The sequence below is a fragment of the Vicugna pacos genome, chromosome 9 (genome assembly GCF_048564905.1).
Source record: "Vicugna pacos chromosome 9, VicPac4, whole genome shotgun sequence".
Lineage (NCBI taxonomy): Eukaryota > Metazoa > Chordata > Mammalia > Artiodactyla > Camelidae > Vicugna > Vicugna pacos.
In genome coordinates this window covers 63,580,513-63,601,613 of record NC_132995.1, presented here as the reverse complement: position 1 = coordinate 63,601,613, position 21,101 = coordinate 63,580,513, and the positions used below count along the sequence as shown (strand labels likewise).

General features: G+C 58.5%; 1 protein-coding gene across 6 annotated transcripts in view; it reads left to right on the top strand.

Moving 5' to 3' along the window:
* CELSR2 (cadherin EGF LAG seven-pass G-type receptor 2) overlaps positions 1 to 21,101 on the top strand; it is a 41,075-nt gene that overhangs the window by 5,794 nt on the left and 14,180 nt on the right. For 2 of the 6 annotated variants that reach the window (XR_012075922.1, XR_012075923.1), the window contains exons 2-33: positions 2,662 to 3,309; positions 5,277 to 5,499; positions 5,900 to 6,015; positions 6,191 to 6,279; positions 6,683 to 6,840; positions 7,226 to 7,389; positions 7,539 to 7,664; positions 8,027 to 8,193; positions 8,454 to 8,741; positions 8,824 to 8,998; positions 9,214 to 9,355; positions 9,532 to 9,652; positions 10,059 to 10,242; positions 10,417 to 10,518; positions 11,246 to 11,340; positions 11,568 to 11,777; positions 12,269 to 12,452; positions 12,566 to 12,694; positions 12,780 to 12,960; positions 13,112 to 13,279; positions 13,379 to 13,505; positions 13,620 to 13,820; positions 14,124 to 14,298; positions 14,635 to 14,747; positions 14,891 to 14,970; positions 15,059 to 15,185; positions 15,299 to 15,421; positions 16,018 to 16,145; positions 16,373 to 16,461; positions 16,575 to 16,766; positions 16,894 to 17,064; positions 17,204 to 17,438. Coding sequence is in view for 3 of the 6 variants with exons in the window: in XM_031680336.2 (XP_031536196.1) it covers positions 2,662 to 3,309; positions 5,277 to 5,499; positions 5,900 to 6,015; positions 6,191 to 6,279; positions 6,683 to 6,840; positions 7,226 to 7,389; positions 7,539 to 7,664; positions 8,027 to 8,193; positions 8,454 to 8,741; positions 8,824 to 8,998; positions 9,214 to 9,355; positions 9,532 to 9,652; positions 10,059 to 10,242; positions 10,417 to 10,518; positions 11,246 to 11,340; positions 11,568 to 11,777; positions 12,269 to 12,452; positions 12,566 to 12,694; positions 12,780 to 12,960; positions 13,112 to 13,279; positions 13,379 to 13,505; positions 13,620 to 13,820; positions 14,124 to 14,298; positions 14,635 to 14,747; positions 14,891 to 14,970; positions 15,059 to 15,185; positions 15,299 to 15,421; positions 16,018 to 16,145; positions 16,373 to 16,461; positions 16,575 to 16,766; positions 16,894 to 17,064; positions 17,204 to 17,438; positions 17,869 to 17,890 (5,453 nt within the window). In the remaining 3 variants the exon portion in view is untranslated. Of the gene's footprint in view, positions 1 to 2,661; positions 3,310 to 5,276; positions 5,500 to 5,899; positions 6,016 to 6,190; positions 6,280 to 6,682; positions 6,841 to 7,225; positions 7,390 to 7,538; positions 7,665 to 8,026; positions 8,194 to 8,453; positions 8,742 to 8,823; positions 8,999 to 9,213; positions 9,356 to 9,531; positions 9,653 to 10,058; positions 10,243 to 10,416; positions 10,519 to 11,245; positions 11,341 to 11,567; positions 11,778 to 12,268; positions 12,453 to 12,565; positions 12,695 to 12,779; positions 12,961 to 13,111; positions 13,280 to 13,378; positions 13,506 to 13,619; positions 13,821 to 14,123; positions 14,299 to 14,634; positions 14,748 to 14,890; positions 14,971 to 15,058; positions 15,186 to 15,298; positions 15,422 to 16,017; positions 16,146 to 16,372; positions 16,462 to 16,574; positions 16,767 to 16,893; positions 17,065 to 17,203; positions 17,439 to 17,868; positions 19,413 to 21,101 lie in introns of those variants that run through there. The other 4 variants (XM_031680336.2, XM_072968061.1, XM_072968060.1 and 1 more) reach the window with 4 other exon arrangements.

Below are 21,101 nucleotides of genomic sequence, written 5' to 3'. Positions count from 1 at the left end.
GGGGCCCTTCTGCACTGCCCTGTCCACTGCGCTTTCCACATCTCCTGTATAACTCTCCTCCTTTCCCACTTTCTCCGCTGCTGGCTCTTTTCCTGGGTCTTTGTCTTCCCTGTTTGGGCTCCCTGTTTATGCCTCTCTGACTTCCCCCTTTCTTGTTCCCTGTGGCTGCAGCTGCCCCAGCTTGGGCTGGATGGCTCTCCTGAAGCCTGAATTCTCCCTGCCTCTTTCTTACTCTGCCAGGACTCACAGGAGCGCCTGTCCTTGGCTTGGTCAGCCCGCAGAGGGGCAGACCCCCTCCAGGCCTACACCTTCCATTGGCACATCTGCCAGGGGGAGAGAGGCTTGGAGTCTGATTCTGCTACAGTCTGGGACTTGGCACTTTTCCAGGTGTGGCTGGCTGGGCTCTGGACACAGGTGGTGTTTCCTGGGGTCAGGGTCCATCCCAACCATTTTCTGTCCAGGAAGATGGCTCAGGCAGAGCACCTCCCCATCCCTGTTCCTTCCGTTGTCTTTGTACCTGAGGGGTGACCCAGGTCAAGGCAGGGGAGAGGAACAAAGAGGAAGGAGAGAGCAGTAGGTTGACTGCTGGGATGGGGGACAGTAGCAGAGGGGGCAGGTGGCCACAGATGGTGGACCAGATGGGAAGCAACAGAGACACACTGGGCGAGGGGCACAGGCGGGGCTTGGGGCCATAGGGAGGAGTGCCTGTTCCCAGGGCTGAGTGGTGGTGAGGTTTTCTTGCTCATTGGCCCTGACTGCTCCCTCCTCTCCCTGATCAGTTGAGAGTACTCTGTGTGGACTCCTGGGCTGCTTTCTGCTTGGAGGGACTATCCCACCAAGGAATCACTGGCACCAGGTACACAAGAGCCCTGTGCCAGCTCCATACCTAAGTGCAGGGGGGTCTGAGAGAGGGAGAAAAATAGAGCCTGAGGTCATAAATCTGGGCAGGCTTCCTGGCACAGGTGAGTTTTAGGGCGGGTTAGAAAACTAGGAGGACTGTGGGCTGGTGTCTTGGTAGGCCAGGTAGGAAGAACAGCCTGTTCAGTAGCTGCAAGTCAAGAGTAGGAGGAGCAGAAGTGGGTGATGACAGGCAGGCTTGCTGGTGAGAGCAGGCGGGCCTTGGCATTCTCAAGCAATGAGGCTGGAGGGCAAGTGGGCAGTGGGCTGAGGACATGGCTGAGATGGGTGTCTGGCTTTAGCACCCCCTGCCCCCGGGCTCAACTGAGCCACCAGGGTAGTTAGCCATCTCAAGTCGGTATGACATAGAAGTAGAATCTATTCCCAGATCCCTCCCCTACTCCCACCCCACCCCAGAAACACCAACTCCTGCCCCACTCCTGCTAGCATGTCCTTTTAATAGCTACTTGGGCCTCTTTTGCTGTGTTTTAAAGACCATTTCTTCATTATGGAGACTGAATAGATTCTCATGAACATCTTAGTATTTACCGAACACCTACTATGTGTACACCTTGTAGTAAATAAAAAACATGAATATCCCTTATAGCCCTGCCAAGCCATTTCCCCCTCCCCTTGGCCTCCAGCTTTCATTCTGAGCTAAGTAAAATCCATTGCCATGTATTTGTGCATTCAGGTGTGCATGGTATTTCTGGACTTAGGGTGTGTGGGTGGAGTGAGACACCAGAGTGTTAGTACTTAGCTACTTATAAGTGAGTGTGTGGCCTGGGGGTGTGCCAGGCACTTGGGTGTAATGCAGTGAGCCAAGTGGGCGATGAGTAGCTGGAGGCCCTGGGGCTAGAGGAGTGGTCAGCCCAGCAGGGCTCCGTGTGGGGCTCAGGGTGGAGAGCTGCCCAGGGCCTTCCATCTCTGGTCCCCAGAACCCCATAGCATCAGGGAAGTGGGTGGTGCTGCCACCAGTAGGGTGGCTCAGCTGGATTTCTTGGGGCAGGGGCCCCCCAGGCTACCCTCAGCAGTCTAGAGTTAGGCGGGAAGAATGCTTTGTGTGGGGCGTTGCCATGGGGATAGTGGGCCTGCGCCCAAGCAGCCATGGGGCTCAGTGGGAGGGGGACTGGGTGGCCCACTGACCCAGTTCACCCCCGACTCTCTGCTGCAGTGGGGGAGGGAGAACACAGCCAGGGTCACAGTTATGGTAGTGTTGGGACACAGAGGCTGTGAGGGAGCAGGAGGATTGTATTTGTGATTCTCTCGTGGTGCTCTGGGCCCCGTAGAGAGGTTAAGACAAAGACAAAACAGGATTCTTGTTCAGGGAAGCATTGAGTCTGGTATAAGGGAGCAGGTCCCAGGGCTTGGGCAAGGCAAGGTGCACAGAAAGTAAAATAATATATTCACTACTTGCTATTGTTCTTGTTTTAAAATTCAACTAAATATTGTTGATGTGCCCTTGCTTCACAGCAGAGGGTTTCTGGAAAATATGCAAAGAAAACTTCTGAAAATCGGTCCTCTTAAGTGCCATTGGGGGCTAATCCCTCAAGGAGTGACTCACCTGACTTACGCATAACTTCCGAGGGCACCTTTATGCCAGTTAGAAAAGGGGACCCCTTCTTGGCAACTGGGCAGTGCAGGAGTGTGCAGGCTGGATTTCAGCCGGCACTTGCTGCCTTCACCCGGTGCCCCTACCCAGGGCCAGGTCTCTGGCGCAGCACCTCTGTTCTCCCCGGTCCTGACCGTCTGGCCTCTCCACAGACGGCGTGCACAGTGTGACCGCCCAGTGCGCACTGCGCGTCACCATAATCACGGATGAGATGCTCACGCACAGCATCACGCTGCGCCTGGAGGACATGTCGCCGGAGCGCTTCCTGTCGCCCCTTCTGGGTCTCTTCATTCAGGCGGTGGCTGCCACGCTGGCCACCCCGCCAGACCACGTGGTGGTCTTCAACGTGCAGCGGGACACCGACGCCCCCGGCGGCCACATCCTCAACGTGAGCCTGTCGGTGGGCCAGCCGCCGGGTCCCGGGGGCGGGCCGCCCTTCCTGCCCTCCGAGGACCTGCAGGAGCGCCTGTATCTCAACCGCAGCCTGCTGACGGCCATCTCCGCACAGCGCGTGCTGCCCTTTGACGACAACATCTGCCTGCGGGAACCATGCGAGAACTACATGCGCTGCGTGTCGGTGCTGCGCTTCGATTCCTCCGCGCCCTTCATCGCCTCCTCCTCCGTGCTCTTCCGGCCCATCCACCCCGTCGGGGGACTGCGCTGCCGCTGCCCGCCCGGCTTCACGGGCGACTACTGTGAGACTGAGGTGGACCTCTGCTACTCGCGGCCCTGTGGCCCCCATGGGCGCTGCCGAAGCCGTGAGGGCGGCTACACCTGTCTCTGCCGCGAGGGCTACACGGGTGAGCCCTCACCGAGGGAGAGGGACCCCTGGGGGCGGCCCTGGAGGACTAGCTGCGGTGCCAGCACAATCGGGCTAAGAACAGGGGTGGCCTCATTCCTTTTTAGGGTAAGGTACAGGGTGCACTGGCCATTCACAAGTCCCCCCTTGCTCTTTCACAGCCACCAAATGGGAAAGTCAGAGAGGGAAGCCTTCTCCCCACTAGGCAGTGTAACGGAGTTCTAGAGCCAACCTGCTTGCATTTGTATCCCAGCTTTGACAATAGTAGCTGTGTGACCTTGGGCAAATTACTTAACCTCTCTGTGCCTTAGTATTTTTAAATGAAGATAATGACTCTACTTACATCATAAAGTGGTTGTGAGGATTAACTTAATTAATTTAATATGTATGAAGAGCTGGCCTGTAGGAAGTATTATGTTGGCTGTGATTTAAAAGAAGGCTGAGGTCACTTGTTCCTGGTCTCATCTCACAGCTTGATTAGAGGCTGGGCCTAGTACCTAATCTCTCCCTACTACTGAGTGATTTACTCTTCTGAGTTGCAACGAGTGCTTGTCTTCCCAGGTATTAAAGGGAAGATACAAAAGGGCTGGGGAAACTGGAGAGGTTTGGGTGTGGGGGTAGGGGTTTCAGAAGATCACTGCACCTGTGTGACACCGAGCATCATAGTCCCACCCTTGCCCAGGTGTGTAAAACAGGGTCCTGACTAAAAGACCTCCCTGTTGGCCTGTTTCCTCCCTGCATACTCACCGCCACAGGGGCCAGAACACCCCTAAGCTTGCTTGGTAGCCCTCGCACTGAAGGCCACCGGCGTCTTTACACATCTTGTCCCCAGCCTCTTTCTGGATGCTCACTGCCCCTGCTTTGTGCTCCTGACTCCTCCCTACAGGTTCCCATTTCTACTCATGACATCCCCTTCTCTCCTCTATGAGCCTTTCCTTCCCAGATGCCTTAGGTCTGGCTCCCTCTCCTCCAGAGCCATGCCCACTGGCTCTGCCAGCAGTGGTAGGCAGGCCCCACCACCTTCCCTCCTGCATCTTCCTGCCCAGAACTTGCCAGACTTGACTCCTCTCAGCTGCTACTGTGGGTGGGGGGAACAGAGGGGTGGGCTTGGGGGAGGGGAGGAAGTCTTTGTCCAGGAGGATGGGGTGGGGGGGGTGCTTAGAGTAGGCGAACAACAGTTTCCATGGAAACGAGAGCCAGTCACTAGGCACTGGAGCTGAGAACCTATCTCTAGAATCTGGGAATGGGGAGGGAGAGAAAGGGGTGGATTTTTCCATCTGATTTTGGAATTTGCAGCTCCTCCATTGAATCCTGGTCTATGCCCAGGGCTTGGTTCCCTACTCTCGCAGCATTTTCCAAGTGCACAGAGGGCCTCAGTCTGGGCGCCAGGGCTGCCCCATTCCTGGAGAGTCCCTAGCTTCCCGCCTATACCTCCGCATAACTCTGACAAATCCAAGTGGAAGCCTGGTCTCATCCCTAGGGAGAGAAACAGATCTTGGCGCCTGACAGGGACAAAAGCACCAGTGGGCGGGGGGGTTGGCACCAGCCCTCGTGCTATACTGCAGGCCTTTCCTTCCATGTGTACTCACCCCTGCAGGGGCCAGAACACCCCCAAGCTTGCTTGGTAGCCCTCGCACCGAAGGCTACTAGGGCTTGGGCCTTATGATCAGTGACCTCGTAGGCTTTGCTCTTGAGGCCCAAACAGTGGTATGGAAGGAACTGGGGGCTTCATGGAACTTGCAGGAGAGAGGTACATGGGATTGTGGTGAGAATGGTCCAGTGGGCAGGGGTTTCATGGACCTCAGAGAAGATGAGCATACGAGGGGAAGTGGGGGTGCCTGGGAGAATTTGGGAGTATTATGGGGGTCACAGGAGACCATGGAAGCATCACTGGGTGGGAAGGAGTCCCAGTTCCCCTCCTCCTCCCCCCCAGGCACTTGGTGCTCACCTGATTTACCTCTTGCCCAGGTGAGCACTGCGAGGTGAGTGCCCGCTCAGGCCGTTGCACTCTGGGTGTCTGCAAGAATGGGGGTACCTGTGTCAACCTGCTGGTGGGCGGCTTCAAGTGCGACTGCCCGTCCGGAGACTTCGAAAAGCCCTTCTGCCAGGTGACCACGCGCAGCTTCCCTGCCCGCTCCTTCATCACCTTCCGGGGCCTGCGCCAGCGCTTCCACTTCACCCTGGCCCTCTCGTGAGTGCCGGGGCGTGGGGCTGGGGGCCCAGGGGAGCCTGGGCGCTTCCTGTTCTGTGGGCAAGGGAGGTCAGGCAGCAAAAGTGCTCAGAGCTGGTTGTTGGCAGAGCCAGGTCTGCGCTTGGATTTGTGTGCATTCTTTGCCGGCAGGCCTCCCTCACACACCAGGGCCACCCATCGCTTCTCCCACCCCACACCCTCAAGGGTGGGAGCCAGGATGCCAAGGTTCTGGTCCTGGTTTGGGCTCATCTTTCACACTCTAGCCACATGTCCCATAGCCTTGGCCAAAGAGTCAGCCCTCTGGAGGGTTCTGAGTAGGATCAGGGCTAGTTAGGTGGCTGGAGTGCTGGCATTCAGGTAGGTGCCCCATTCTCTGCCCCCACCCCCCACTCCTGCTCAGGTTTGCCACCAAGGAGCGCGACGGGCTGCTGTTATACAACGGGCGCTTCAACGAGAAGCATGACTTTGTGGCCCTCGAGGTGATCCAGGAGCAGATCCAGCTCACCTTCTCTGCAGGTGATCCCAGTGGCCCCATGTCCTTGCCCATCTCCTAGAGGCTCCAAGTCTCTCGGCCCTTGACCCCAAGTCACACACTCTCCCAGCCAGATCTGGGGCCAGCCCAACCATGAGCACACCCTCCCCATGCCCAGCCCTCATCTGGTGTCCCAGCTCACCTGGGTCCTTTCCCCAGGGGAGTCGACCACCACCGTGTCCCCATTCATGCCTGGAGGGGTCAGTGACGGCCAGTGGCACACGGTACAGCTGAAGTACTACAATAAGGTGGGTGTGGGAGGGGGCAAGGAGTTGGAGGGCTCTGTCCTTGGCTCAGGTGCTCACCCAGACCTGGGTGGCACTGTATTCCTGGGGGCTGGTCATGGCACTTCTGGCTGAAAGGGAAGGAGGGAGGGGTGGAATTTGCCACCGTGCTGGGCATTCCCATTCCACTGGGGGGTGTAGACGCTGCCTGTTCTGTTAGACAGGCACATACTTAAATGGACATTGAAGAAGGTAAGCATGTAGGTCATGTGGGCACACATTTGTGTGGTGTGTGTGTATGTACACGCATATATGTGTGTAGGGCTGTACACAAAGGTGGTCAGTGTGTGCTGGTGTCTTCGTGCCTGCCCATGAACTGAGTGGCTCCTGTCCCTTCTTTCTCATCTCTGCTCTGCCCTGTCCACAGCCACTGTTGGGCCAGACAGGGCTCCCACAGGGCCCATCTGAGCAGAAGGTGGCTGTGGTGACCGTGGATGGCTGTGACACAGGTGTGGCCCTGCGCTTCGGAGCTGTGCTGGGCAACTACTCCTGTGCTGCCCAGGGCACCCAGGGTGGCAGCAAGAAGTAAGCAGGGGAGGGGGCTAGGGGTGCAGTGAAGTGTGGGGCCAGGCAGCTGGGGAGGGTTGTAAGGGAGGCCTTTGGGGGCCTTAAAATGGGAACCAATTCAGATGAGGGCCTTCCCTCCCCTTGCTTCTCTTTGCCGCTGCTCAGCTCTCTGTGGGGACTGGGGAGGGGGGCAGGAGTGAGCAAGATTGGGGGATTAGAGCTGAGCCTTGCGCAGTGGTCTGGGGAGGGGTGGGCAGATGAGAGCAGCTCCAGGTTGGGGCTCCCCTTCCCCCGGCTGCTCTGCAGGGCCCCTGGGACTCCTGGCTTGGTGCAGGGCGCGGGGAGAAGGAAGAGCAGGAAGTGCCCACTCTCCCTCATGTCGCCACCATTTTTGCTCCCCAAGGTCTCTGGACCTGACAGGGCCCCTGCTGCTGGGCGGGGTGCCTGACCTGCCCGAGAGCTTCCCCGTCCGCACCCGGCACTTTGTGGGCTGCATGAGGAACCTGCAGGTGGACAGTCGGCATGTCGACATGGCCGACTTCATTGCCAACAACGGCACCGTGCCTGGTATGGGAGCTGGGGTGGGGGCAAGGCCAGGGACCCAATGCAGACAGGTATGAGGACACCTGCATGTGGGGGTCTCGAAGCCCCCTCCAGCCACTGCCCCAGGTTTTCTGTTTGGAGCCTCTGCTTGAGCGCCCTCCTCTCCATTCTAGGCTGCCCTGCCAAGAAGAACGTGTGTGACAGCAACACTTGCCACAATGGGGGCACCTGTGTGAACCAGTGGGATGCGTTCAGCTGCGAGTGCCCTCTGGGCTTCGGGGGCAAGAGCTGTGCCCAGGGTAGGAGGGGCAGCTTTCAGAGGCCAGGGCTGGGAGCCGTCAGCAGTGCTGGGAACACTGGCAGGGTCGGGGCAGGTACTGGGCAGGGCCCAATTCATCTGGGCTGTGGGTGGAAAAGCGTGTCTGGGCAGAGCCCTGAGAGGGTAGCATGGGAGACAAAGGGCCCAGTCAGGGGCAGGCCTGGGCACAGTGCAGGGCGGGCCCAAGGCAGGTAAGTGCTCTAGAGGGCAGGGCCGATGTGGAGAGTGGGCACCAGGAGAGGCTGTGCCCTGACTCCCATAGAGCCATCGCTGTTGAGCATCGTAGTCTGGGGGCACTAGGCCACTCCGCCCCTCGGCATCTGCTGTTATCTGCCTCCCCAGAAATGGCCAATCCGCAGCGCTTCCTGGGCAGCAGCCTGGTGGCCTGGCATGGCCTCTCGCTGCCCATCTCCCAACCCTGGCACCTCAGCCTTATGTTCCGCACACGCCAGGCCGACGGCGTCCTGCTGCAGGCTGTCACCAGGGGGCGCAGCACCATCACCCTGCAGGTAAGGCAGGGAGGGATAGGGGGGCAGGCTGGCCAGGGTTGGTCAAAGATGGCAGGGCGGAGTCTTTCCCCTGAATGAAGAGGCAGCTGGGTTCGTTTGGTGGATCGGTGCTGCCATCTGTTGGGGCCAAGGGAAATACATTTTCCTCTCTGGCCTCAGCTGAGCAGTAGGATGGGTTTGGTGGTCCAGGAAGGAGAACAGTGGGTTGGAACAAGAGCTGATGAAGGCAGGCTGCTGACGCTCTTTTCTCCCGGTGCCAGCTTCGGGAGGGCCACGTGGTGCTGAGCGTGGAGGGCACAGGGCTCCAGGCCTCATCTCTCCGGCTGGAGCCAGGCCGGGCCAATGATGGCGACTGGCACCATGCACAGCTGGCACTGGGAGCCAGTGGGGGCCCCGGCCATGCCATTCTGTCCTTTGACTATGGGCAGCAGCGGGCAGAGGGCAACCTGGGCCCCCGGCTGCATGGGCTGCACCTGAGCAACATTACAGTCGGGGGAGTGCCTGGGCCGGCCAGTGGTGTGGCCCGCGGCTTCCGGGGCTGTTTGCAGGTAAGTATCCTCCCCTGCCTTCCCATCTCCAGCACCTGGAGGCCTTCTCTGCAAAGAGCCAACACTACCCCTGTCCCCCCAGGGTGTTCGGGTAAGCGAGACGCCTGAAGGTGTTAGCAGTCTGGATCCCAGCCATAGGGAAAGCATCAATGTAGAGCCAGGCTGCAGCCTGCCAGACCCCTGTGACTCGAACCCGTGCCCTGCCAACAGCTATTGCAGTGATGACTGGGACAGCTATTCCTGCAGCTGTGATCCTGGTATGCCAGGGATCCAGGGACAGTGCGGGGGTCTTACTCTGGCCCTTCTGTGTGATCTGGGGCCAATCACATCACCTCTCTGAGTCTCTCCTCCTGCACTATAAGCTATAGCAGCTGGTATGATGCTCAGAGTAGAAAGAGGTGGACGAAGGCAGGTGTGAGGAAAGTGCCAGGGGAGGGTTGGGATTAAGCCTCTCCTGTCCTTCTGGTCCCAGGTTACTATGGTGACAACTGTACTAACGTATGTGACCTGAACCCATGTGAGCATCACTCCACATGTACCCGAAAGCCCAGTGCCCCCCATGGCTATACCTGCGAGTGTCCCCAAAATTACCTTGGGCCGTACTGTGAAACCAGGTAAGTGGACTAGGGCATGCAGCAGCAGGTCCCAGTGGCCACTGCCTACATCTGGTGTGTCCCTCAGAGCACTGAGAACCTGGCTGAGCCACAGCCAGAGTCAGAAGGGCCACACATGGCTCCACCAGATGGGGGTGGAAGAGGGAGCTCATTCCTGCCTGGGCCCTTCTCTGCAGGATTGACCAGCCTTGCCCCCGAGGCTGGTGGGGACACCCCACGTGCGGCCCATGTAACTGTGACGTCAGCAAAGGCTTTGATCCAGACTGCAACAAGACAAGCGGCGAGTGCCACTGCAAGGTGACAGTCTCGACCTAGGCCTCCATAGTGGGTGCCTGGGCCTCTGTTCTGTACCTCCTGGGCTCTTAAGTGGGGCAGCGGAGAAAGCCTTCCTGCAGAGAACTGGGGGTAACGTGCCTTGGCTCCACTACAGTGGGCAAGTGGCTGTTGTCCTCATGTGTCTAGGGTGTGGGGGGACCCAGGACCTATACTTAACCAGCAGGACAGTGGGCCAGCTGTCCTGCTTTTTTGCAGCCTGTTCTGTTTGGCTGGTGCTCCATTGGTGGATTAAACTCCAAGTAAATAATTGTTACGTATTTTGAATATACTACTCTGGTGCTGGGGACCTGAGGTCAGAGAATGAGTCCATGAGCATCCAAGGAAGAGAGCCTGAGCCAGTGACCCCGTCCTCCCTCCTCCCTCCCAGGAGAACCACTACCGGCCCCCTGGCAGCCCGACCTGCCTCCTGTGTGACTGCTACCCAACAGGCTCTCTGTCCCGAGTCTGCGACCCTGAGGACGGCCAGTGTCCATGCAAGCCAGGCGTCATTGGGCGCCAGTGTGACCGCTGTGACAACCCTTTTGCTGAGGTCACTACCAATGGCTGTGAAGGTGAGGCTCCTGCAATAGGTAGCCCTCCCCGCTGTTTGCCAGACCCCAGTGTCCTGGGGAGGCCAGGGCCAGGGGCTGGTTGCAGGCCTGCGGCTGCTGAGGGTGGGCTGGGGAGCCTGGCCAGAGCTGTAGGGGGACAGCTGCTCCTGAGTGACCGTCTGTGCTTCCCTGCAGTGAATTACGACAGCTGCCCACGGGCCATTGAGGCTGGGATCTGGTGGCCCCGTACCCGCTTCGGGCTGCCTGCTGCTGCCCCCTGCCCCAGAGGCTCCTTTGGTAGGTGCTGGAGGCCTGGAATGTGAGATTGAGGTCTTGGCCTCTCATCAGTGGGGTGAAGGTGGGGAGCCCCTGGCTGCAGATCCTGGGACCCTACTTTTCTGGGCTCGAGATCCTGGAGACTCCACATTCCATACTTCCTTGGCTCACTGTTCCCCTGCTCCCACGGCTGCCTAGGTGAAGGGTGCCTATATCCTGGACTCTTAAGAAAAGTGCTGAAAATCCTGCAGTGTGCCTGGCACAGGGCTGGGTACTAGAGATTCAAAGTTGAGTCATGCAGGTTCCCATCCTCAGCTCACCACCTAGTACTGGAGTTATGTCTAGGGAGTAGGGTAGGGGAGGTAGGGTGCTGTCCCAGGGGACCAGCCCTGGGATGGGAGCTGGCGCTGGTCCTTGGATTGATGATGAGCAGTTCATAAGCAGAGAATGGAGAGAGTGCAAGGTGGTGGCTGGAGAGGGACCACCACGTCCGGGGGCTCCAGGCCATATGCTCTGTGCTCTGTAGCCCTCATCTGGGCTGATGTTGCAGAGTTTTTGGCTCTGGTGTTCTCCACACACGCCTCCCTGTCTTCACCTAGGGTACAGGAGGGCAGGGCCTTCGTCTTCTTGTCTCCTGTCTCTGGCCCATGAGGGGCCGACCCCAGAAGGACTCAGCCAGGTCTCAGCAGTCTCCTGTCTCTCTCCCTGAGGCCTCCTGTGTCTCTCCCTCTTGGCTTCCTTTCCTCAGGGACTGCTGTGCGCCACTGTGACGAGCACAGAGGCTGGCTCCCCCCAAACCTCTTCAACTGCACATCGGTCACCTTTTCAGAACTGAAGGGCTTTGTAAGTGAAGCTTCTCATCTCCATCTCCTTACTCCCCCCTCACCCTACCTGCCCCTGCCAGTATGACTTAACCTCCTCCCCAGCTTTGAGAAAGGGGACTCTGGAATTCTAAACCCTGCCTCCCAGGGCCCCCACCTGGAGCCCTTTTACTCCAGAGTTCCAGTTCTGCCCTCTGGGTACCTCACTGCCATCCTCCTGTGCTAACCCCCTATCTGACTCCATCCCAGGCTGAGCGGCTACAGCGAAATGAATCAGGCCTGGACTCAGGGCGCTCCCAGCGGCTGGCCCTGCTTCTGCGCAACGCTACCCAGCACACGGCTGGCTACTTCGGCAGTGACGTCAAGGTGGCCTACCAGCTGGCCACACGGCTACTGGCCCACGAGAGTGCCCAGCGGGGCTTTGGACTTTCTGCCACACAGGATGTGCACTTCACCGAGGTGGGGCTTGGAGTGGGCAGGGCTGGGGGTGGTGGTCATGGTGAGTGAGCTTGCTCCTGGAAACCTGGGGGCAGAGTGGGGGACACTCCTCACCCCTGCCTTTAGGGAGTTCCCAGCTGGTGTGAGGCCTCCATGAGACCCCCTGAGCCACAGCCCATCACGTGGGTAATTTAGAGTGCCTCTTCCCAGTCCCTTTCATAGCAAGGTGCCCACAGAAAATGATATTTGTACTGGGGCCTGGTTTGATCAGGTTCCTTGGAGCAAAGGCCCTGTCCATTGTGCCAGGGCAGGGAGGAATCAGCATCTGGTACATCTTTATGGGTACAGACACAGGGCCTGGGAAGCTCTTAATGAGGACGAAGGATTAGAGAGAGGGGCATGGTGGGGGCAGAGGTAAGCCAGGGCAGGTCTAGGTACAGGCTGGGGCCTGGTGGTGGGGATGAGAAGGTGTGAGCCTGCGGGCACAGCCCACCGTGACTGCCCATTCCCAGAATCTGTTGCGGGTGGGCAGTGCCCTCCTGGATGCAGCCAACAAGCGGCACTGGGAGCTGATCCAGCAGACGGAGGGTGGCACCGCTTGGCTGCTCCAGCACTATGAGGCCTATGCCAGCGCCCTGGCCCAGAACATGCGGCACACCTACCTGAGCCCCTTCACCATCGTTACACCCAACATCGGTGAGGCTGCTGCCCCGACTGGGGAGGGCTTTGTGGAGATAGTTTCTGGCCAGCGTGGCCATATGGGGGGCCTGCCCACCTCACCCAGGGTCTGACCTGTGACTTCTTCCTAGTTATCTCTGTAGTTCGCTTGGACAAGGGGAATTTCGCTGGGGCCAAGCTGCCCCGCTACGAGGCGCTGCGAGGCGAGCGGCCCCCAGACCTTGAGACAACTGTCATTCTGCCTGAGTCTGTCTTCAGAGGTCAGTGGGGGCCAAGGGGTGGGTCAGGGGCCAGGCTGGGGCGTCTGTGCAGGACCCAGCTGAGTGGACAGTGTTCCGATCCCAGAAACACCCACTGTGGTCAGGCCGGCGGGCCCTGGAGAGGCCCAGGAGCCAGAGGAGCTGGCACGGCGTCAGCGGCGGCACCCGGAGCTGAGCCAGGGTGAGGCTGTGGCCAGTGTCATCATCTACCGCACCCTGGCTGGGCTGCTGCCCCATAACTACGACCCGGACAAGCGCAGCCTGAGGTGGGCAGCTGGAAAGACAAGGAATGGGTGGGGGTGCAGGTTGGGCAGGCGAGGCATAGAGAGGGGCCGGGGTTGGGGGCATCTCAGGGTGATAAGGGGGTTCCCCCAGCCACATGACTACCATGGTGACTGTGTGCCTGCCCCACTTCAGAGTTCCTAAACGCCCCATCATCAACACCCCCGTGGTGAGCATCAGTGTCCATGACGATGAGGAACTGCTGCCCCGTGCTTTGGACAAGCCAGTCACGGTGCAGTTCCGGCTGCTGGAGACGGAGGAGCGGACCAAGCCCATCTGTGTCTTCTGGAACCATTCGATCCTGTGAGCCGGCACTGCCCTACCCACAAGGCTTTGGGAGGAGAGCCCAGGCCCCTGGGCACTCCACCCTCCTTGTCCCCTGACCCTGCCTCCCTCATGCAGGGTCAGTGGCACAGGCGGCTGGTCAGCTCGAGGCTGCGAGGTTGTCTTCCGCAACGAGAGCCACGTCAGCTGCCAGTGCAACCACATGACAAGCTTCGCTGTGCTTATGGACGTGTCCCGGAGAGAGGTTGGACTCACAGTGGGCAGCCGCAGAGCTGAAGGTGGGAGCCCAAAGCACTGGGCTGGGTACTCAGGCCCTGTCCTTTCTAATCCCCCTGGCTCTCTGCCACCCACCCTGCAGAATGGAGAGATCCTGCCACTGAAGACACTAACATACGTGGCCTTAGGGGTCACCTTGGCCACCCTACTGCTCACCTTCCTGTTCCTCACTATTCTGCGTGCCCTGCGCTCCAACCAGCACGGCATCCGACGGAACCTGACTGCCGCCCTGGGACTGGCTCAGCTGGTCTTCCTTCTGGGAATCAACCAGGCTGACCTCCCTGTAAGATGTTCCTCCTGGCACAGAAAGCTTCCTCGGCTCCCAGCCCTCTCAGGCTCCCTGATGAGTCCTCCGCAGCGCCCCCTCAGTCCCTGCTCCCGCAGCTGGGACTGATGCTCCTGGCCCAGGGTTCCCTCCCCTCTAGCTCCCCCTTACTTCCCCAGCACCCTAGAGGTACTTTCCTCTGGCCCAGACTCGCCCTGAAGCACCTCCCAACCCCCAGGCTCTCCTCCCCTGCCTGGTGAGAGCAGAACCCATGCTCTGGGTGTGCCCTGGTCACTGACTCACAGTGGCCTTGGCCCTCAGTTTGCTTGTACAGTCATCGCCATCCTGCTGCACTTCCTGTACCTCTGCACCTTTTCCTGGGCTCTCCTGGAGGCCTTGCACCTGTACCGGGCACTCACCGAGGTGCGCGACGTCAATGCTGGCCCCATGCGCTTCTACTACATGCTGGGCTGGGGTGTGCCTGCCTTCATCACAGGTACCCCCGACCCCTGTCCCGGGCCTTGAGGTTCGACATCCCTATGCCCTAGATCCATCTTCATTCCACCACGTTCTCCCAACTCACATCCCAGGCCCGGAGGTCCTATGCCCCTATGTCCGGGGCCAAGTTCTCCATGAGCAGCCCTCTAATTTAACTCAGCTCCTGAGACCCCTACCCAGGGGCAGGGTCCCCCATCCTGGAGAGGACAGCATGGACAGATGGCGGGCAGAACCCTTCATCCTCTGCACCTGGCCCTGGGAACCCACTTGACCACCTGATTGATTCCCAAGTCCCTGACCACCCCTTCCCCTGCTGCTATCACCATACTCCCAGGTCTAGCTGTGGGCCTGGACCCCGAGGGCTATGGGAACCCCGACTTCTGCTGGCTCTCCATCTATGATACCCTTATCTGGAGTTTCGCTGGCCCCGTGGCCTTTGCTGTCTCGGTAAGTGCTAGAAAGTGGCTAGAGGTGAGCAGGCTGAGTGTGACCTCAGGATCCCCTTTAGGAATGGCTGAGGCCCCCATAGGGTGGGGTAGAAGTTGTCTGTCCCCTGATGATCCCCCTCACACCTCCCCCTCCCCTGCTAGATGAGTGTCTTCCTGTACATCCTGGCGGCCCGGGCCTCCTGTGCTGCCCAGCGGCAGGGCTTTGAGAAGAAAGGCCCTGTGTGAGTATGGGGTGTGGGTGCTGGGGCAGTGGACGGGCATTGGCGTGGGAGGCCTCTTGGCCAGACTCACAGCCCACTCCCTCCCCAGCTCAGGCCTGCGGCCCTCCTTTGCTGTCCTCCTGCTGCTGAGCGCCACATGGCTGCTGGCACTGCTCTCGGTCAACAGTGACACCCTCCTCTTCCACTACCTCTTTGCTGCTTGTAATTGCATCCAGGTACCTGGCCCAGCCCATGCCCTGTGGGAGCCCCATGGAGATGGGGGCAGGGGAAGCTTGGCTGTGAGGTGCTTTAATAAGCACTTAGACAGTTGCTGCCTCTTGCCTCCCAGGGCCCCTTCATCTTCCTCTCCTACGTGGTGCTTAGCAAGGAGGTCCGGAAAGCACTTAAGTTTGCCTGCAGCCGCAAGCCCAGCCCTGACCCTGCTCTGACCACCAAGTCCACCCTGACCTCGGTGAGGGAGCCAGGGGTCAGGGAGGTGGAGGGGTTGTGGGGAGTGGGAAGAGGCAGGAAGCCCAAGGAGCCTGTGCTTTTGTCCCACTTTCTCTCCATCCTTAAATCCTTTCCTGGAAGGAGGAAGGGGTGGTGAAATGGTATGTGTGGCCTGGGGGGAAGGGGACATGGGTAGAGGGGTGGGGAAGAGAATTTTGACTTGGAGGAGATGGGAATGGAGCTTAGAAGAAAAAGGTTGAGGAAGTGGCCAAGACGGATAATCAGGTCATAAATGCCCACACCTGAGAATCCCTTGTGCGTCTTGGTCAATCTTTTGTCTCCCAGGATGCTTTCAGGAGACAATTCCTGGTGCCATCTTTTGCCAGCAAACCCTTATGCAGCTGAGTCCAGGGTGCTGGGGGTGCACACAGAATGGCACAGCTATGGCAGAGCTACGGCCCCTGTTAGGCCCTGAGTCAGGGGGCAGCAGAGATGTGGGGCCTCTCTCTTCCAGTCCTGGGCAGATGGGAGTGGAAATTCTCTCAGCCCTTCCACTTCCCAGCCTGGGGCCCCCACATCCTACTCCCCGGCTTACTGATCTCTCTCTTCCCTGCCTAGTCCTACAACTGCCCTAGCCCGTTCACAGACGGAAGGCTGTACCAGCCCTACGGAGACTCCGCCGGCTCTGTGCACAGTGCCAGCCGCTCGGGCAAGAGTCAGCCCAGCTACATCCCCTTCCTGCTGAGGTGAGCTCTGGCGATGGGAGGGTGGGGCAGGGGAGAAGAGCATCCGGCATGTTAGACCCAGACCAGCGACTGCTAGGGGTCGTGGAGCACACACCATGGCTGACACGGTGGCAGCTTGAACTAGAAGCAGTGAGGGACCTGGGGCAGGAACGGGAAAACCCAGGAAAGAGAATGGGACACCGGACGAGGAGCCAGGCTGACGCTTCCAGTATATTTTGTCTTTTCAGGGAGGAGTCCACACTGAACCCTGGCCAAGGGCCCCCTGGCCTGGGGGACCCAGGTGGCCTATTCCTGGAAGGTCAAGACCAGCAGCATGGTGAGGACGGAAGCTCCTGATGGCCAGGGAAGGTGGGGGGCGCTGCTGCCTAACTTTTGCTGAGGGTGGGCAGAGGTGGATGGGCTGCCTGTGATCTCTCCCCCACTTCCCAGATCCCGACACAGACTCTGACAGTGACCTGTCCCTGGAAGATGACCAGAGTGGCTCCTATGCCTCTACCCACTCGTCAGACAGCGAGGAAGAGGAAGAGGAGGAGCGGGAGGCCGCCTTCCCTGGAGAGCCAGGCTGGGACAGCCTGCTGGGGCCTGGGGCCGAGAGACTGCCCCTGCACAGTACCCCCAAGGGTGGGCCAGCGCAGGGTTGTGGCTTTGTAGGGCAGTGGGAGGGCAAAGGATCTGGGATTCCTGGGAAGCAAGACTAGGGTAGTGACTCTCCTAGCTGTCTGCCTCATCTACTTCCTTTCTCCACCAGATGGGGGCCTGGGACCTGGGAAAGCCCCCTGGCCAGGAGACTTTGGGACCACAGCAAAGGAGGGTGGTGGCAGTGGAGCCTCTGAAGAGCGGCCGAGGGAGAATGGAGATGCCATGCCTCGGGAGGGGTCCGTGGGCCCCATTCCAGGACCTTCTGCCCAACCTCACAAAGGTGAGTGGGGAATGCCCAGCTGTGCTTTCCCCATGAGCAACCTCACACCTCACCTTGGCCCTGTGGCTGGCAGGGCTCTCTAGGGCAGCCCCCTGCTCCTTCCACCTGCTCCTCATGGCTCCCGCCCTTTGGCCCACAGGCATCCTCAAGAAGAAGTGTCTGCCCACCATCAGCGAGAAGAGCAGCCTCCTACGGCTACCCCTGGAGCAGGGCACAGGGTCTTCCCGGGGCTCCTCAGCCAGCGAGGGCAGCCGGGGAGGGCCCCCTCCCCGCCCTCCACCCCGGCAGAGCCTCCAGGAGCAGCTGAATGGGGTCATGCCCATCGCCATGAGCATCAAGGCAGGCACGGTGGATGAGGACTCATCAGGCTCGGAGTGAGTGTGGCTGGGTGGGCGGGACAGGGTGCAACCCAGCATAGGCCCTGCCGCCAGACCACCCCAGGCCTTTCTGGTTGGCAGAGTGTGGCCCAGCTCCCTTTAGGCGACGTGCCCACAAATACAGTGCCCTGTGGGGTCAGCCCCGCCCAGCATTGGGCAGAGTGAGGGAGGGTGGGGAGCTGGGGTTGCTTTTCTGTTTCCTTCTTCTGGTGAAGCTTCTGTCTCCTCTGCTCCAACTAACCCTCTGTCTGCCTTTTTCTGTCACTTTCCTTTCCTGCCTCTCCAGATTTCTCTTCTTTAACTTCCTGCATTAACCCTGGGCCGGTGGTTCCTACACCCTGAGGCTCCCTTACCTTCCCCAGCTGCACTCATGCCCCCGCTCCTGTCTTGTGCTTTATCCTGCCCCTGCTCCCCCGCCTGCCTGCAGCAGCGATGAAACGTCCATCTGAGGAGCCTGGGCCTTGCCGGGAGGGGCGCCCACCCTACCCAAGGCCATCTAGTGCCAACTCCCTCCCCCACCATCCCCCTCACTGCACTTTGGACCCCTGGGGCCAACATCTCCAAGATAAAAGTTTTTCAGAAAAGAGGAAAAAAGAAATTTAAAAAAGGATCGCCACTCTTCATGACTTCAGGGATTAATTTTTTTTATACGCTGGAAACTGATTCCCCTTTCCCTCCCCAAAGAGGATAGGACCTCCCAGGATGCTTTCCCAGCCTCTCCTCACTTTCCCATCTGCTGTGCCTCTGGGAGGAGAGGGACTTTTGGGGGGCCTGCCCCTTGTTTGCCATCACCAAAAGGAAAGGACGAAGCCACACACACCCAGGGCATGAAGCCCTCCGGGCTGCACCGGGCGGGGCCTCAGTGTGGTGAGGGCAGCAGGGCCGAGGGCTCCCCTCACCCGGCCTTTGCCACCCCTCCCAGGAACTGAAAAAGCCCTGTCCGGAGAGGGGGCAGAAGGACTCAGCACCCCTGGACCCCCAAATGCTGCATGAACACGTTTTGAGGGGAACCCGTGCCCCTGGGCGGCAGCCGGGCCTCCCCAGCCCCTCTCCTTTCCCTGGGCTCCGGCCGTGCGCTGCAGTCTGGGTGTTTGCTCAGTTCGCTGACCCAAAAGTGCTTCATTTCCCTGCCTGACCCACACCGGGGAGGGCCAGTCATGTGTTAAGTTGCGCTTCTTTGCTGTTGTGCGGGTGGGATGGGGAGGAAGAGGACAGACAGGGCTGGCCCGGCTGCCCCTAGCCGCCTCCAGTCCAGGTCACCCTCGGAGACCAGACAAACCCCACTGACCTGCTGTGGCCTGAGATATGTTCTATTTTTAACCCCTTCTTGGAATTGGCTCTCTTCTTCAAAGGACCAGGTCCCATTCCTTTCTCCCCTTGCCACCCAGCTCCCTGTGAAGAGAGAGTTAATATATATTTTTTATTTATTTGCCTTTTGTGTTGGGATGGGTTTGTGCCCAGTCCCAGGGGGTCTGATGTGGCCATTATAGGTTGGGTATATACCCAGCAGTCCTGGCGAGGGGGCCTGAGTCCCTTCCCCTTGCTCCAGGCTGTCATCTCCCCACCTCTTCTCTCCTTCCTGTTTTGCCAACTGTTATTCGAGTCACCGTTTATGCTAAGCATGTATTCCAGACTTGTCACCAATTTTCCTCTGGAGCAGGTGGCTTGAAAAAGAGGCTATGGCAGGGGAAAAAAAAGTGTTCCCGTTTCTCATTTGTAAGGCTGGTCTCTGGCTTTTCTGCCATGAATTACCCCCCTGGCCTCTCCCCTCAGCAGTTCCTACAAAAGGTTAAAAACTTCACTGGTTTTTACTACTGATGACTTGACTTAAAAAATACAAAGATGCTGGATGCTAACTTGATACTAACCATCTGATTGTACAGTTTTGATTGTTCCTGTAAATATGGTAGGATTTTGTGTTTTGTTTTTTCATTTCCCCATACTACTGAATAAACTAGTTCTGTGCGGGCTGAGCATTGTCACCATGTGCTTCTGTGTGGGGCCCTGTCCTCCCAGAGGGAGAGGGGCCTGGTCTCTGGAAAATAAGAGCAGGTAGGGCCCTGGAAGGACCAGGAGGTCAGGGGACTCAGATAGATAGTGGCTCATGAGCTTAGCCCCTCCACCAACACCCGACAGTGCTCCCCAAACACCCTCCTCAGCACAGAGCCCATGCCCTGGAAGATGTGGCTAATGGCAGGAAAGTATCCTTTCTACCAGAACAGGAGGGACTTGTGTGACTGGAGAGGTTGCACAGAGCAGGCAGGATTCCAGCTTAGCCCACAGGGCTGAGTCCTGTCCTGGGAGCAGAATTCAAGAGGCAGGGAGAGCTGAGTTGAGAGGCTGGTAGGAATGGAAAGGTGCTCCTGACTTCACTTCTCTGGGCCATCTAGTGTTCTTCCCCATTGGAACTGAAGCAGCTACTCATACTCTAGCCAGCTCTGTGCTCGTCCACATTACTTCTTTTCCCAAGTTTTGTGTTTTTTGCAGATCTATCCACAAACTGAAAAGAGTTCGCATGGGGACAATAGAGGAGAACACAAACCCTGGAACCAGACTGAGAGACTTAATCTCTCTGAGCCTTAGTTTCTCTGCCTGCGAAGTGAGGATAATAATAGCGTCCGCCTAATTGAGCTTTTATGAGAATTAAATGAGTTAACACACGTAAAGTGCTTAGAACAGTTCACAGTGCATAGTAAGAGGCCCTCGCTGGTGCTGCTGGGCGGGGGTGGAGGTAGAATGCATAAAGAGAAAAAGTAGAAAGCCCAACCAAAAGGGAAGGAAGGAAGCAGGTAGTGAGCAGAAGGGCAGCTGTGGCAGGCAGGCCTCCTCCCCAGCTGGCACTGCCTTCTCAATGCTGCTTAAGCAGATTAGCAGTGAGATTGGAGGGGCTGGTAAAACTATACTGACCTGGAGGGCGAGGAACTACATGCCTTGTCCTCTTCGGCCACCAGGTGGCACCAGGACACAGGTCTGCTTGTTTTGCCTCTGAGGACCCACCAGGGCCTGGCCCTCACCCAGGCCACACAAACGTGCCATCTGCTGGCCACACCTAAACGTGTGCCTGCGCTTGCTTCTGTCAGAGCAGGCTGTCACCAACAGGCCCTGCTCACCAGACACCAGTGCAAGACGCAGCTGGGAAACACACCTGAGATTTCCTTGCCTCTGCCAAATTTCTCCAGAGCCAAATACTCAGTGTCTGTCTCCACACCCCCTCTCCCAACTCAATGCCGGAATCCCAGAGTGCGGGAGTTGCTGCAAGAGGCCCAGGGAAGGTGAAAGGCTAGGCAGCTGTCACTGTGATACAGGTGAATGTGTTAAATGAACCTTAAGATCAGCTGCAAAAAGAAGAAAGCAGTGGAGGGCCCCTGGCCTGGGAACAGGGGATGGGTATTTTAGTGCCTCAGCAGGGAGCCCGTGGGCGTGTAAACGTATGGAGGGCAGGGCACCAGCTCCCTCTGCCCAGTCGCCTGCTGCCTTCCTTAAGTCATGGCCTGGCCTCCAGGGAGAGAAGTCCTCTCAAAACTCACAAGGAATTGAGCTGGTTCTGGTTGCAAGAATCATAGGCTGTGAGAAAAGGGAGACCCTTGGTTAAGTCTGTTAAATGAGTCTTGGTCATTCATTCAACAAACACTCCCATCCTGCACTCAAAATCTTTTTTTC